Here is a 14,553-nt window from a genome sequence, read left to right on the forward strand (position 1 = left end):
AGCGCTTGGATGCAAGTAAGCTCTCTGTTGGCTAAGGCCAGGCATTCCACTCCAACCATTGCCATGCTGGACACACACTCAGGAGCACTTTTGCACTGCAGGGTCACAGCCGAGATACATGGGGCAGAGAGTCCATCTGTAATCCCCAAGGGGGAAGGAAGTGCATAATGAACACAATCACTGCCGCCTCCTCTTGCCCCCATGGACTGGGGAGGCGTAGGTGAGACCACTGGCTGCACACTCAAGGGGCACCACTCGATCTTCTCTATCACTTAACACCATAAGGAGAGCCTGCTGGATCAGGCCAGTGGCCCATCTAGTCCAGCACCCAGCTCTCACAGCAGCCAACTAGATGCCCATGGGAAGCCCACAAGCAGGACCTGAGCGCAAGTGCACTCTCCTCTTCTGTGGCTACAGGCAACTGGTTTTCAGAAGCATACTGCCTCTGACTATGGTAGCAGAGCACAGCCATCATGGTTAGGAGCCATTGATAGCCTTATCCTCTGTGAGTTTGTCTAATCTTATTTTAAAGCCATCCAAGTTGGTGGCCATCACTGCCTCTCTTCTTCACATATACATACTATGAGTCCAGGTTCAGGGACTATGTGGAAACAAAACTTTAGCTACTGCAGTTTTCCCTACATTTTGGAGAGTACAGAGATGTTCAGTGTCTATTCAGTGTTATCTTAATTGTTTAGAGTTCTAGCTGTTCCATACAAACCAAAACAGTTAGGGAAGACAGCTCCAAGAAGAAAATGGTCCTGACTGGCTACTAAACTTATCAAATGTTAAACTAAACTATTAAAATGTTATAAACCTTTATAGCTTTATAAAAGAATATATTTTGCTTATTGTTTGTATATAAAGATTTCCCCCAACATTTCAGCTGCTGGCTATTGCTTGTTACTCCATCTCTCCTTGCTTTCCCATAGGTATAGGATCTATCCTACACTGCATTCCATGTGAACCACAATGGAGGTCCACCCCATAACCAGCAACACTTCTTCTAGGCAGGTTTCTGCTCCCTTGCAAACTTAAGGGATTCTGCCAGTGCAGGTACATCACAATCCTGTTGCTCTAACGCAGTTTCTCCCAATTTGGTGTTCTTTATGTGCTGCTGCTGGACTATACCCCCCAACAGCCCCAGCCAGCATGGCCAAAGGTCAGGGATGATGGGAGCTGTAGTTCAAAACATCTGGTAGGCACCAGGTTGGGGAAGGATGCTATATCAGCTTTCATAGTTGTATGGAGGTAGGCTTACCATGTGTGGATCCAAGTCTTTGTCTTCTTGCTTGAGATTGTCCAGTACTTCTGTGGATCCTTTAACATAGTTTTCCAGTTTTTCCAAGCAAGTCTCAAAACCCTCCAGTTGTGAAAGGCCAAACTGAGGGGAGAAATTAATATTCTGATAAGGTCTGGAGTACAAATTCAAACTTAAGAAAACAGAACACAAATAAAGAGCTCAGTGGGCAACAGGCATTCACCAGAGTTGAAAGAGCTGAGGATGTTTAACTGGGAGAAGCGGGAATTAAGGGGAGATATATGTCTTCATATATCAAAAGGGCTGTCATGAAGAAGCAAACTTATCCCTGTTGCTCCAGAGGGCAAGGTTAGCACCTATTGTGCTGAACAACTTGGGTCTAGGATACCTTAAGGACTGCCTGAGCCATCCCAGCTTGATCACTGAGATCATCCAGAGGAGTGCTGGCTATTGTCCCCTGCATTACAGAGGCCTGACTAGCCTCAGCCAGAAGGCATTCATGGTGTTGTCAGGGCCCATTCTGTGGAACACTCTTAAGAACATAAGAAGAGCCTGCTGGATCAGGCCAGTGGCCCATCTAGTCCAGCATCCTGTTCTCACAGTGGCCAACCAGGTGCCTGGGGGAAGCCCGCAAGCAGGACCTGAGTACAAGAACACTCTCCCCTCCTGAGGCTTCCAGCAACTGGTTTTCAGAAGCATGCTGCCTCTGACGAGGGTGGCACAGCACAGCCATCACGGCTAGTAGCCATTGATAGCCCTGTCCTCCATGAATTTGTCTAATCTTCTTTTAAAGCCGTCCAAGCTGGTGGCCATTACTGCATCTTGTGGGAGCAAATTCCATAGTTTAACTATGCGCTGAGTAAAGAAGTATTTCCTTTTGTCTGTCCTGAATCTTCCAACGTTCAGCTTCTTTGGATGTCCACGAGTTCTAGTATTATGAGAGAGGGAGAAGAAATTTTCTCGATCCCCTTTCTCAATGCCATGCATAATTTTATACACTTCTATCATGTCTCCTCTGACCCGCCTTTTCTCTAAACTAAAAAGTCCCAAATGCTGCAACCTTTCCTCGTAAGGGAGTCGCTCCATCCCCTTGATCATTCTGGTTGCCCTCTTCTGAACCTTTTCCAACTCTATAATATCCTTTTTGAGATGAGGCGACCAGAACCGTACACAGTATTCCAAATGCGGCCACACCATAGATTTATACAACGGCATTATGATATCGGCTGTTTTATTTTCAATAACCACAGTGCTATTAAATTAAACATACATGTAACTGGCCAATTGCCAAGAAAATCCAACACGGTCACATTTGACTTCAAAAGAGGAAACTTCACAAAAATGAGGGGATTGGTAAAAAGAAAGCTGAAAAACAAAGTCCAGAGGGTCACATCACTCGAAAATGCTTGGAAGTTGTTTAAAAACACTATATTAGAAGCTCAACTGGAGTGCATACCGCAGATCAGAAAAGGTACCGCCAGGGCCAAGAAGATGCCAGCATGGTTAACGAGCAAAGTCAAGGAAGCTCTTAGAGGCAAAAAGTCTTCCTTCAGAAAATGGAAGTCTTGTCCAAATGAAGAAAATAAAAAGGAACACAAACTCTGGCAAAAGAAATGCAAGAAGACAATAAGGGATGCTGAAAAAGAATTTGAGGAGCACATTGCTAAGAACATAAAAACCAACAACAAAAAATTCTATAAATACATTCAAAGCAGGAGACCATCTAGGGAGACAATTGGACCCTTGGATGATAAGGGAGTCAAAGGTGTACTAAAGAACGATAAGGCGATTGCAGAGAAGCTAAATGAATTCTTTGCATCTGTCTTCACAGTGGAAGATATAGGGCAGATCCCTGAACCTGAACTAACATTTGCAGGAAGGGATTCTGAGGAACTAAGACAAATAGTGGTAACGAGAGAGGAAGTTCTAAGCTTAATGGACAATATAAAAACTGACAAATCACCGGGCCCGGATGGCATCCACCCAAGAGTTCTCAAAGACCTCAAATGTGAAATTGCTGATCTGCTAACTAAAATATGTAACTTGTCCCTTGGGTCCTCCTCCGTGCCTGAGGACTGGAAAGTGGCAAATGTAACGCCAATCTTCAAAAAGGGATCCAGAGGGGATCCCGGAAATTACAGGCCAGTTAGCTTAACTTCTGTCCCTGGAAAACTGGTAGAAAGTATTATTAAAGCTAGATTAACTAAGCACATAGAAGAACAAGCCTTGCTGAAGCAGAGCCAGCATGGCTTCTGCAAGGGAAAGTCCTGTCTCAGTAACCTATTAGAATTCTTTGAGAGTGTCAACAAGCATATAGATAGAGGCGATCCAGTGGACATAGTGTACTTAGACTTTCAAAAAGCGTTTGACAAGGTACCTCACCAAAGGCTTCTGAGGAAGCTTAGCAGTCATGGAATAAGAGGAGAGGTCCTCTTGTGGATAAGGAATTGGTTAAGAAGCAGAAAGCAGAGAGTAGGAATAAACAGACAGTTCTCCCAATGGAGGGCTGTAGAAAGTGGAGTCCCTCAAGGATCGGTATTGGGACCTGTACTTTTCAACTTGTTCATTAATGACCTAGAATTAGGAGTGAGCAGTGAAGTGGCCAAGTTTGCTGACGACACTAAATTGTTCAGGGTTGTTAAAACAAAAAGGGATTGCGAAGAGCTCCAAAAACATCTCTCCAAACTGAGTGAATGGGCGGAAAAATGGCAAATGCAATTCAATATAAACAAGTGTAAAATTATGCATATTGGAGCAAAAAATCTGAATTTCACATATACGCTCATGGGTCTGAACTGGCGGTGACCGACCAGGAGAGAGACCTCGGGGTTGTAGTGGACAGCATGATGAAAGTGTCGACCCAGTGTGCGGCAGCTGTGAAAAAGGCAAATTCCATGCTAGGGATAATTAGGAAAGGTATGGAAAATAAAACAGCCGATATCATAATGCCGTTGTATAAATCTATGGTGCGGCCGCATTTGGAATACTGTGTACAGTTTTGGTCGCCTCATCTCAAAAAGGATATTACAGAGTTGGAAAAGGTTCAGAAGAGGGCAACCAGAATGATCAAGGGGATGGAGCGACTCCCTTACGAGGAAAGGTTGCAGCATTTGGGGCTTTTTAGTTTAGAGAAAAGGCGGCTCAGAGGAGACATGATAGAAGTGTATAAAATTATGCATGGCATTGAGAAAGTGGATAGAGAAAAGTTCTTCTCCCTCTCTCATAATACTAGAACTCGTGGACATTCAAAGAAGCTGAATGTTGGAAGATTCAGGACAGACAAAAGGAAGTACTTCTTTACTCAGCACATAGTTAAACTATGGAATTTGCTCCCACAAGATGCAGTAATGGCCACCAGCTTGGATGGCTTTAAAAGAAGATTAGACAAATTCATGGAGGACAGGGCTATCAATGGCTACTAGCCATGATGGCTGTGCTCTGCCACCCTAGTCAGAGGCAGCATGCTTCTGAAAACCAGTTGCCGGAAGCCTCAGGAGGGGAGAGTGTTCTTGTACTCGGGTCCTGCTTGCGGGCTTCCCCCAGGCACCTGGTTGGCCACTGTGAGAACAGGATGCTGGACTAGATGGGCCACTGGCCTGATCCAGCAGGCTCTTCTTATGTTCTTATGTTCTTAATACCTTTCCTAATTATCGCTAGCATGGAATTTGCCTTTTTCATAGCTGTCGCACACTGGGTCGACATTTTCATCGTGCTGTCAACTACAGCCCCGAGGTCTCCTCCTGGTCGGTCACCGCCAGTTCAGACCCCATGAGCGTATATGCGAAATTCAGATTTTTTGCTCCAACATGCATAATTTTTCACTTCCGGCAGAGATTCCCCAGGCATCCTTGCTTTTGACCTTCAGGCATCTCTTAAAGACTTTTTTTTAAAGCCAACAGGTCTATACAGTAGTTTAAACTTTTCCTGAGTAGGGATGGGAGGGAATTTTTGCCATTTTGTATTTAAAGCCAAATCTATCAAAGTCACACTTTCTGAAACAATAAGAGACCTGAAATGCAGCCATCCTTTGAAATTCACGCTTGTCCAAATTTTGCAATACAGTTCTTCAATCAAGCAGTGTTTACAAAATTGGATACATTAGGGGAACATGCACACAAAAATATTAGTGAAAACAATATACAAAAGATGTGCTTATTAAGAGAAAATTGCACTGAAATGCTGAAGAATTTTCATGAGGTATGGCTGGGAGCGTACCCAGTTTGGAATCCTGGAGAGCAGCTGCCAGTCAGTGTAGACAATAGTGAGCTCGATGGACCAATTGTCTGAATCGATACAAGGCAGCTTTCTATGACCCTATCTGGTGAGAGTCAAGCCAAAATCTGGGAGGAGATAGCAAACATTCAAATGAAGTGCTGTAGAGGTTAGCAGGTTGAAGCAAAGGTCTGCTGTGAGCAAGAAGCGTAACAATGGCTGACTTGCCATCTCTGGAAACAGAAAAACTGGCTATTGCTCATTTCTACTTCCATCCTTAGCCAAGACACACAGAATCGTTGATGGGTGAAAAAAGGGAATAAGAAACTAGGCAGTCCTCGTGCTGGAAATAGGGATGGAAAGATCTGTCAATTTCGGTACTCTCAGTTTCTCATTTTTCCTTCAGTTCTCTGCAGCAATCTGAGAATTTTTTTTAGGCAGTTTTGACAACGGTACACATTTTCCAAGCCTTTTCTCATCACATCATGCCTTTTTGCCTGTTATTTTCACTCATATATACATTGTTATGCACACTTTCCCCTAATATATGAATTTTTGTAAATATTGTTTAGTTGGCGAACTGCATCCCAACATTCTAATAAATGTGAATTTTGAAGGATGGTTGTGTTTTGGTTCTCATATTGTTTTGGAAAGTGCAAATGTGATCAATTCTGCTTGAAATGCGAACTGAATCAAAATTCTCACCCACCCCCAGTTGGCAAAGGTGGAAATAAATTTGGCACCTGTCTCCGGCTGGTGGCCCTTGGAGTTATAGTAAAAAGTAAAGTGGAGCCTGCCAGCCTGCCAATCCTTACTGCATAGTACCTGCTGCTTACAAATTTATATGGAGAACAGAATTTTCCAACAACTGCGTTTGGGGAAAAAATCAAGCATTCTTTTTCTCTCTCTCCATCCCTGAACTTGCTGACATCCAGGAGTTAACAGCAAGGTGATCTCAGAAGTACCTGAAACTCGTTTTCTTTCATCTGCAACATCTTCTCTAAACCGGAGATCCTTTGAAGTGGCTGGAGTTTCTCTGGAAGAAGTGGCTGTGCTGCTGGCTCAGTCAGCTGAGCTATTTTATCAGCCAGCTCAGAAGCCTGAAGAAAGTTTCCTTTGATATTCTGAAGGCCCAGTTGCAGTTTCTAGAAAGAAAGGAAGTTTTGTCAAGGGAAAGAAACAAAGGCTCCTAGGTTAGGATGTTGGCTGCAGGCTGACAGCGGGGAATCTCCAGAGCAGGCTGAACATCTAATTCATGCTGCCCATTTTGTGTGCTCAAGCTCAGCCCCAGATGTTTCCCTGGCATTGGCATTGTAGTTTCTCACAAACCATATACCAGCTTCAGGACACAGGCAATTTGGAACCAGGATACCTGAAAGATCATCTTACCCCTTATATACCCAGTCAGTCACTGCACTCCACAGGTGAGGGCTCCTGCAGATACCATCTCATCAGGAGGTCTGTTCTGCACAACATAGGAAGCGGGCCTTTAGTGCTGTGGCACCGACACTTTGGAATTTCCTCCCCTTAAATGTTAGGCAGGTGCCATCTCTGTTATCTTTTCTACGCCTACTGAAGACCTTCCTCTTTCAAAAAGCCTTTTAAGTACAGACCTTATCACAGTCTGTGTTGGAATTACTTTTTTAAATGTTAAAGCTTTTTTTTTTTTAAAAAAAGATGTTTTAAAGATGTTTTGTTTTAATATGTTTTTAAAGATGTTTTGTTTTTAACATGTTTTAGGGTGCTCTTAAGTGTTTTTGTTTGCCACCCTGGGCTCCTTCTGGGAGGAAGGGTGGGATATAAATTAATTAAATTAATTAAACTTCCAGTGCTGAAAATTGGATGTAAATTGGATGATTTATTTTAAAAATGTAACCCTACTTTACTACCCTTAGAAGATTACAGCACATAACCATAGGCCCCAGGGCGGGCCACCACAATATAAAATATGTTATTAAAAATAGTTTAAAATGAATTACACTCCCAGCTAGAGAGGGTCCAAAAGTATACATCTCAAGTGTCAAAAGTCAGGGTGAAGAGGTGTGTCTTCAGCATATGATGAAAGCTGTACATTGAAGATGCCAGACACAGCTCTATGAGGAGGGAGTTCCACAGTTTAGGGGCTGCAAGAGAAAATGCCCTCTCCCAAGCCATCTCCCCCCCAAACTTCTGAGGGTGGAGTAAATACCAAGAGGGCCTCTTCTGCTGATCACGACACCTCAGAGGGTCTGTAGGGAAAGAGGCAGTCTTTTATTTATTTATTTATTTATTTATTTATTTATATCCCGCCCTTCCTTTCAGCAGGAGGCTTACATTTGGGGCTTGCATTGTCTAGGCTTTAAACACAACCGTGAGCACCTTGAACTGGGCCCAGAAATGAACTTAAACTGGGCCCGGAAATAATCTTTGTAACTTAAACGCATTAGAGAGCAATCCTTGCCTCCCAGCGTGGAGGAGACAGGATGTGGCAGAGGTACCTCTCTGCCAGAATTGTAAGGAGAAAAAAAAGCAAAAAAAAAAGCATCCTAACACCTGCCCTGGGCTTTGGAAGTGACAGATGTTGAAGAACAGCCTTAAATGTAGGAGAGGACGGGTCAGGGTGAGTACCTGAGATCTCACGGGCTGCAATCCTGCACACCATTAGGCTGTTTAACTCTCTTTGACTACCTATGTACAGATGATTAACAATACCAAGGGAATTAAGATATTCATCATAGCTTAGTAGTTCTTTATCTGGAGGAGTGGAGAGAAGATTGGGGAACATCTCTTCTGAAGTGTATAATTTAATACAATTTTCACGTAACATCAGCTACCTATAAAATCGTGCTTTTTGGATGAGAATCATAGCTGTGCTGTTAATGGGCATAAAGTACGTCTAACATGCTAATTTACTGCCATTAAGGATGAATTTCGCCAATGTGACTAATGCATGCCTGGCGTCCAAAGGCCTTTTCTCTTTGCAAGGATGCTCTTTAAGGCCAAATGAGTTTGTTCCTTCAAAGCAGTCCATTTTAATTTATTCCCATTAGGGTTTGCATGCAATTTATTAAGGCCACAAACACATTTCTCTATCCATTTGCAAAAAAGCAGAGAAGTTTACCGCAACTCTTCAATCTCACCTAAAACTGTTAGTACAGGAAAAGGATTAGACTTAAAAGCACATCAAGTGCCCAAACAGATTTCTAGCAGTCATTTACAACTGACAGGGGGTGTAAAATACCTCCCTATCCATTAGGGCTCTTTCTTTGGTATTATTCTTTACAAAGGAAGAAGAATAGTTTGGCTCTCCACCACTGATATTGGCAAGGGATTATTAGTACCAGGTGGATTTAATAGCGGCTTCGTGTCCAACAAAATCATCCTGTGTTTTCTTTGCTGGCCAGAGACACAAAACTGCATTATGAAAAGCCACTTCCATAGTAGAAGAAAGCAAAAACAATTTACAGCTCATCTACTCTGGAGATGAAGGCACTGAAATACTTTCCTTGTGCTATGCAGTGTTGGTCAATTCACTTAATGCAAAGCAAGGTCCCAATCCTGCAAACTGCTGCCACATCCCCATTTCTCTGCTCCCAAGGCCAAGAAACGTATCATGGCTGGTGGTGGCTAGTGGCTCCATGTCAGTGGGGCAGTGGAATCCGCTCTGGGTTTTAGTCTGTATGTTCAGACCTATAAGGTTCAGCACCTTGGATAGCTCCTTGAACGTTTGGACTAAAACCGGAGTGGATTCTACTGCCCCACTGATATGGAGCCACCAGCTGTCGAGCAGGGGCAGGGGTAAGCAGAGGTGGGCATTCCCATAACCTGGCACGGCATCTTTTTACTGGGGACTGGGACTACAATTACAAATCCCAGAAAATCCAGCAGGAAACTGTTGGTTTTCTCTGCCAAATCCTAGGGATGCTTGAGAAATTCAGTTTTTGTCTATTCCAGTGTGAACTGACATGATCTGTACCCCATGGACTAATCTGTGAATTGGAATGTAGCTTTCCTTCTAATTTAGCACTGCTACCAATTTTGCAAGACAGCTTCTCGGCTTAAGGAACATACTCAAAATGCATAAGAAATTAGTATTTTAAGAGAAACTACATCTAGAAACGCTTACAGTGAGATAAAATATTTAAATATGTGTTTTGTGATAAAATATGCATTTAAATGCAAATTTAAAAATAAATGGTCATTCATTCATTTATTCATATATATATATATATATCAGGTTAATGCAGAAATGTGACAGGACAGACTTATCAGGGGCCATAGCTCAGTGGTACAGCATTCGCTTTGCACACAGAAGGTCCCAGGGTTAATCCCTGGCATCTCCAGGTAGGTCTGGGAATATTCCCTGCCTGAAACCCTGGCAAGCCATTGCCAGTCAGTGTAGACTATATTAAGCTAGACAGACCAAAGATGACTCAGTATAAGGCAGCTTCCTGTGAGTGAGCATCCCTGGTGAAGGCTCCCTGAGACTTTCTCCTTGATAAGAACAGCAGGTGCAGCACGTTTCCCACGGAGGTTCTGGGATTTACCGTCTCTGGTGTAAAAAGACAATCCTGGGAGCAGCCACTGCCGCCTCTTCCCAGAGATTAATGTTGTGGCCTTGGCTCATATTTTTGGAGGTTAGGAAAATCAGATGGTGATTTTATATGTGAGCTGGTAGAGAGGCAGGATATAAAAAAGTAAACAGAGCAGAATGGGGAGTCTTTTTCAGCCTGAGGGCCACATAGCCATCTAGGCAATCTTCTGAGGGCCACATGTCAGTGGCGGGTGGCGCCAGAGGCAAGTTGGCAGAGGAACTAATGTAAATTTCACCTTTGTACAGTAGGCTATTTTCTACACACACTTGCACGTCTCTTCCTATCCTGCATCTAGGCAAGCAAAAAGTATAATCAGAGTTAAGGGACATATTCTAGCACTCGAGGGTGTGATATAGGGCTAGTGAGGGGTGTGGCCTGGGAAGAGTTCAGAGGGCCGGATACAAAGGGCCGGAAGACCACATTTGGCCCCTGAGGTTCCCTATCCCCCAAATAGGGGGTGAAGTGTGCTCCAACCTTCCCTACTCATTCTCCACCCCACCTTCTTGGCAACCTGTGATGTCCCTGTATATAGATATTACTGTAAATATGGTAAGTGTAGGTTTATTAAAGTATATATGGTAAGTGGACTGAGTGGGGGGGGAGTACATGGGCTAGATTGCTGGAGAATGCTGTATGATGACTGGCTGAGTGTTTGAGTGGCTGAAGGTATAAATGAGAGGATGACAGTTCAGAGGGGGTGGAGTTTGGGCGTTCGGTCGGTGGTTGTGGGTTGGAGTTGGTTGTGGGTTGGATTGTATTAGGCTATTATTGAGGCAGATTATATATGACTAGAAACATAAAGAGTAACGCAATATATGAAACCATACGTTTGTTAAATATACCTTAAGTAATCTTGTTATTTCCTGGTGTTTATAAATAAATATTTTCTTGGTTTACCAAAAGCCTGATCCTTGGCTGGGGCTTTCACAGACCAGAAGGGTGGGCAGGGTATTTACCAAGGTGGAGAAACAGTATCAAATGGTGGCAGCAGTGAAGAGATAGTGTAACATCATCAAGTATCCAGAGCAACCCAGGGCTGTATGCTTTATAGACACAAAGATACAGGGGGGTTGTGGCCTGCAAGTGCACCCAGACACAAAGTAACAATAAGCCAGAAGGCGACTAAGGCAAAGTCCCAAGGCAATATTGTGAAATAGGGAGCGGCTGGTGGTGCTGCCTAGCAGTGGGATCTTGCGAGATCTGTGCTAGAGCCGGTGAGAGAACAAATAAAAACCAGGATCCTGACTGGTGGTGACCAGAGCTGGGGTACACAAGGTGGGACCTGACAGGTGGCGGCAGCAGGAGGGATCCTGACACAACCACATTACAGAAATGCTGACAACCTACTTTCACATCCTGTATCTTCTGCTTAAGGAAGTCTCTGGTAGGGCTTGCAGGCATGGCAGCCACCAAAAGGGAATTGTATTGTTCTTCATGCTTATCTAGCTTTCCCATCGCTTCCGCATGTAAACTGGTGTAAGATTCCCAAAGCTGTAAAGATGTTTGTGCTTTCTGTAGCTGATCTTCAATGTCTTTGTTTACCAATGTCCACCTATAATAAATTACATTAAATTAAATGCAACATCATAGCAAACACTTCAACCAGCTTGCATTTTTCCTTAAGATCCCTGAGCCTCCTTTACCTGGCTGCAACTTTTGGGCATGCAGTACTAGTCAATATAGACAATTCTGGGCCGTTTGGATCAATGGTCTGAGTATCTTCGGCTTCATAAATACATGCGCGCCATATATTACCCATTGTCCCAAAGCTGTTAAGAGATACTGTGTGTTTTGCCAAAGGATGGAGATGGACCTAACAACTGGATTTTATATTCCCAAAGAAAGGGCATCAACAACTGAATGCTCCTTTCTCCCAGCAATTTTTGTTACAACTTGAAATCTGCATGGCACCTAAAAGAGCTCCATTTGAATATCTGCTACCTCCTCCCACATCCTATCTGGAGACTGGTACCAGAATGTAGACTCCACGGCTTCATCATCAGCCAACTTTTACCTCCACTTTCCCCTGACCCACTGTGTTTGCTATCCAGCCTGATTAAAGATTTCTGAAGAACTCAAAAGCCTGCATGCTATTTTGTGAGATGTTGGTTGGCCTAATAAAGGCATTGCTTAATTTGGATTTTGCATGATGGTTGATACTTCCCTGAGACTGATTACCACTGGGTTTTTAAAGCAAGGATCAACCATCTTAATAGCATTCACCAGTGAGCCAGGTATCCACACAACAACCACTCTGATCCTGGAGAATAAGAAAGCAATCCAAACCCAAGATCTGCCAGGATAAGCAGAGTTTGGAATATGAGTGTCTGGCTGAGCTTACTGAGCCTGGGCTTAGATAGAGCTATGCTGGGCAAAGATCTACCAGTAATGCATCCCCACTCAGCTGGCTCAGCCAAAGCAGGTGTTCCAAGAGAGTGGCAGGGGCGGGGTGGGTGGGTGGGTGGGTCAGGACAGTGGGAGATTTACCCCTATTCCAAGCTTGCTTCTGCTCAGTCATGTGAGCTAGCAACCCAGCAGAAATTACATTGGCAAAAAGGTTAGTGTAAGTCAAACTCTAATTAATTAATTAATATCCTGCTCTTCCTCCCAGAAGGAGCCTAGGATGGCAAACAAAAACACTAAAAGCACTTTAAAACATCTTAAAAACAAAAGACTTTAAAGCATCTGAAAACATAATGTATTTAAAAACTTATTAAAACAAAACATCTTTAGAAAACAAGTTCAAAAAAATCTTTAAAATTCCAGCATAGATGCAGACTGGGAAAAGACAACAGAGATGGTGCTGTCTAATATTTAAGGGGAGGGAATTCTGAAGTGTCGGTGCCACAACACTAAAGGTCTGTTTTCTATGTTGCGCGGAGCAGACCTCCTGGTATGATGGCTGATTTTCCCTGTGCCAGACTTGGGCTGCCCACTCCTGAATGGAGTTTGGAACAGGGGTAAGTTACATAGGCAATATTTGTTGTTGTTATATGCCTTCAAGTCAATTACGACTTACGGCGACCCTACAAATCTTTTTTTGATATATTCATAGGGTTTTCACGGTAAGAGGTATTCAGAAGTGGTTTACCACTGCCTTCCTCTAAGCCTACGGCACCCGGTATTCCCAGGCGGTCTCCCATCCAAGTACTAACCAGGCCTGACCCTGCTTAGCTTGAGATCAGATGAGATTGGGCATGTTCAGGGTAGTATGGCCATAGAGGCAATATTTACTCCGGCATAAATTACACTGGCCTCCTATAGTTTGCATAGCTCTGTAACGGTGACATCAGTAGAGCTGTTCTGCTCAACTCTAAGTTAAGCATTACTGTCTGACTTGTGTAACAATTGCCGTTGCCTCTGAAAGCAATGACTTGCTGGGGCCAGACATCAGAACGGTTAACAAAGGGGGGACGGACCCCTCATTGTACCTCGTGCGTGCCTCCTTGTATTTCTGCTCAATAATCTTTGAAAATGAGGGATCGCACAGCTTCTTTAGGTTACCAGCAGCCATTTGGAGTTTAGCCCAGATTTCTTCATTATTCTCTGCTTTATCTTGAAGGGACTATGGAAAAGAAATGCCACATTGTTAGTCACGAATGCAAAGAAGTTTGAGGAGGTGCTTATTGATATGCTAACCTGCACCTATCCCCCCCCAAGGCAGCACATTTTAAAGCTCTTACCCCTTACTGAAAATACATAGCAACACAAAGACATTAAAAAGTGCATAATTAAAATATATAATTCACTAATACGCAAAAAACCTTGCGGTTTAAGAATGTACCTACAGCCCACAGCTATTTCTATCAAACTTTAAAAAGCAGGGAAATTGGGCAGCTATAGTGAATGCACCAGGGGAGCAGGAGACCTGACCTCCTCTCTGAGATATTGGACTGCCCTACAAATTGGTCAAAATGCAAACACCATTTGGGTTGGTCTTTCACAGTCCAATCCACTTTCTGTGTAGCTTGAAAGAATTTGGTAACATGTGCCTCCGAGCATATGGTGAGTGGTGGCAACACCTGCCATCTCCAAAGATGGAGAATTATATTTTTGTATGTTTGTTGGTGTTCTTCTTACTTTGCTTCTTTCCTGTCTTACTAATGTTTCTACAGACAAAGCAATGGTGAGATAGACATATGCACCCTGGTCCTTCTCCAGGTTTAGGAGGAGGATGGGGGGAATCTCATCCACTTTGTGCTGAGACTTAAGAGAAGGTGCAAAAAGCAGCAAGTTGTCTTGCTACTTTTAAAGTCTCCCCAAGGAGTCTGGTTAGCTGCTGTGAGAAGAGAATGCTGGACTAGGCGGGACACTGGCCTGATCCCGCAGACTGTTCTTATGTTAATGCCACAGGGATGAGCTCTTGTCCTGCCTGCTTGGAGATGGGGAAGTGTACAAGGGCTTGGCCCTTCAGTTGCAATGGGCATCAAAGTGTTCAGAGGAACTCCAAAGAGCAGCATGTAGCGATGCGGTAGAAATTTGACCCAGTTCACATTTAAAGGCAGG

General features: G+C 43.6%; 1 protein-coding gene and 1 pseudogene across 5 annotated transcripts in view; both read right to left on the bottom strand.

Moving 5' to 3' along the window:
• The window catches only part of SYNE2 (spectrin repeat containing nuclear envelope protein 2), a 373,624-nt gene that overhangs the window by 86,007 nt on the left and 273,064 nt on the right, over positions 1–14,553 (bottom strand). For all 5 annotated transcript variants that reach the window (XM_061612375.1, XM_061612372.1, XM_061612374.1 and 2 more), the window contains 4 exons: positions 13,479–13,612; positions 11,395–11,599; positions 6,439–6,618; positions 1,262–1,384 (listed from right to left, as the gene is read on the bottom strand). In XM_061612375.1, coding sequence (XP_061468359.1) covers positions 1,262–1,384; positions 6,439–6,618; positions 11,395–11,599; positions 13,479–13,612 — 642 coding nt within the window. The remainder of the gene's footprint in view (positions 1–1,261; positions 1,385–6,438; positions 6,619–11,394; positions 11,600–13,478; positions 13,613–14,553) is intronic.
• LOC133378510 (5S ribosomal RNA) lies at positions 13,154–13,270 on the bottom strand (annotated as a pseudogene).

This window comes from Rhineura floridana, chromosome 2 (genome assembly GCF_030035675.1).
Source record: "Rhineura floridana isolate rRhiFlo1 chromosome 2, rRhiFlo1.hap2, whole genome shotgun sequence".
Classification (NCBI taxonomy): Eukaryota; Metazoa; Chordata; class Lepidosauria; order Squamata; family Rhineuridae; genus Rhineura; species Rhineura floridana.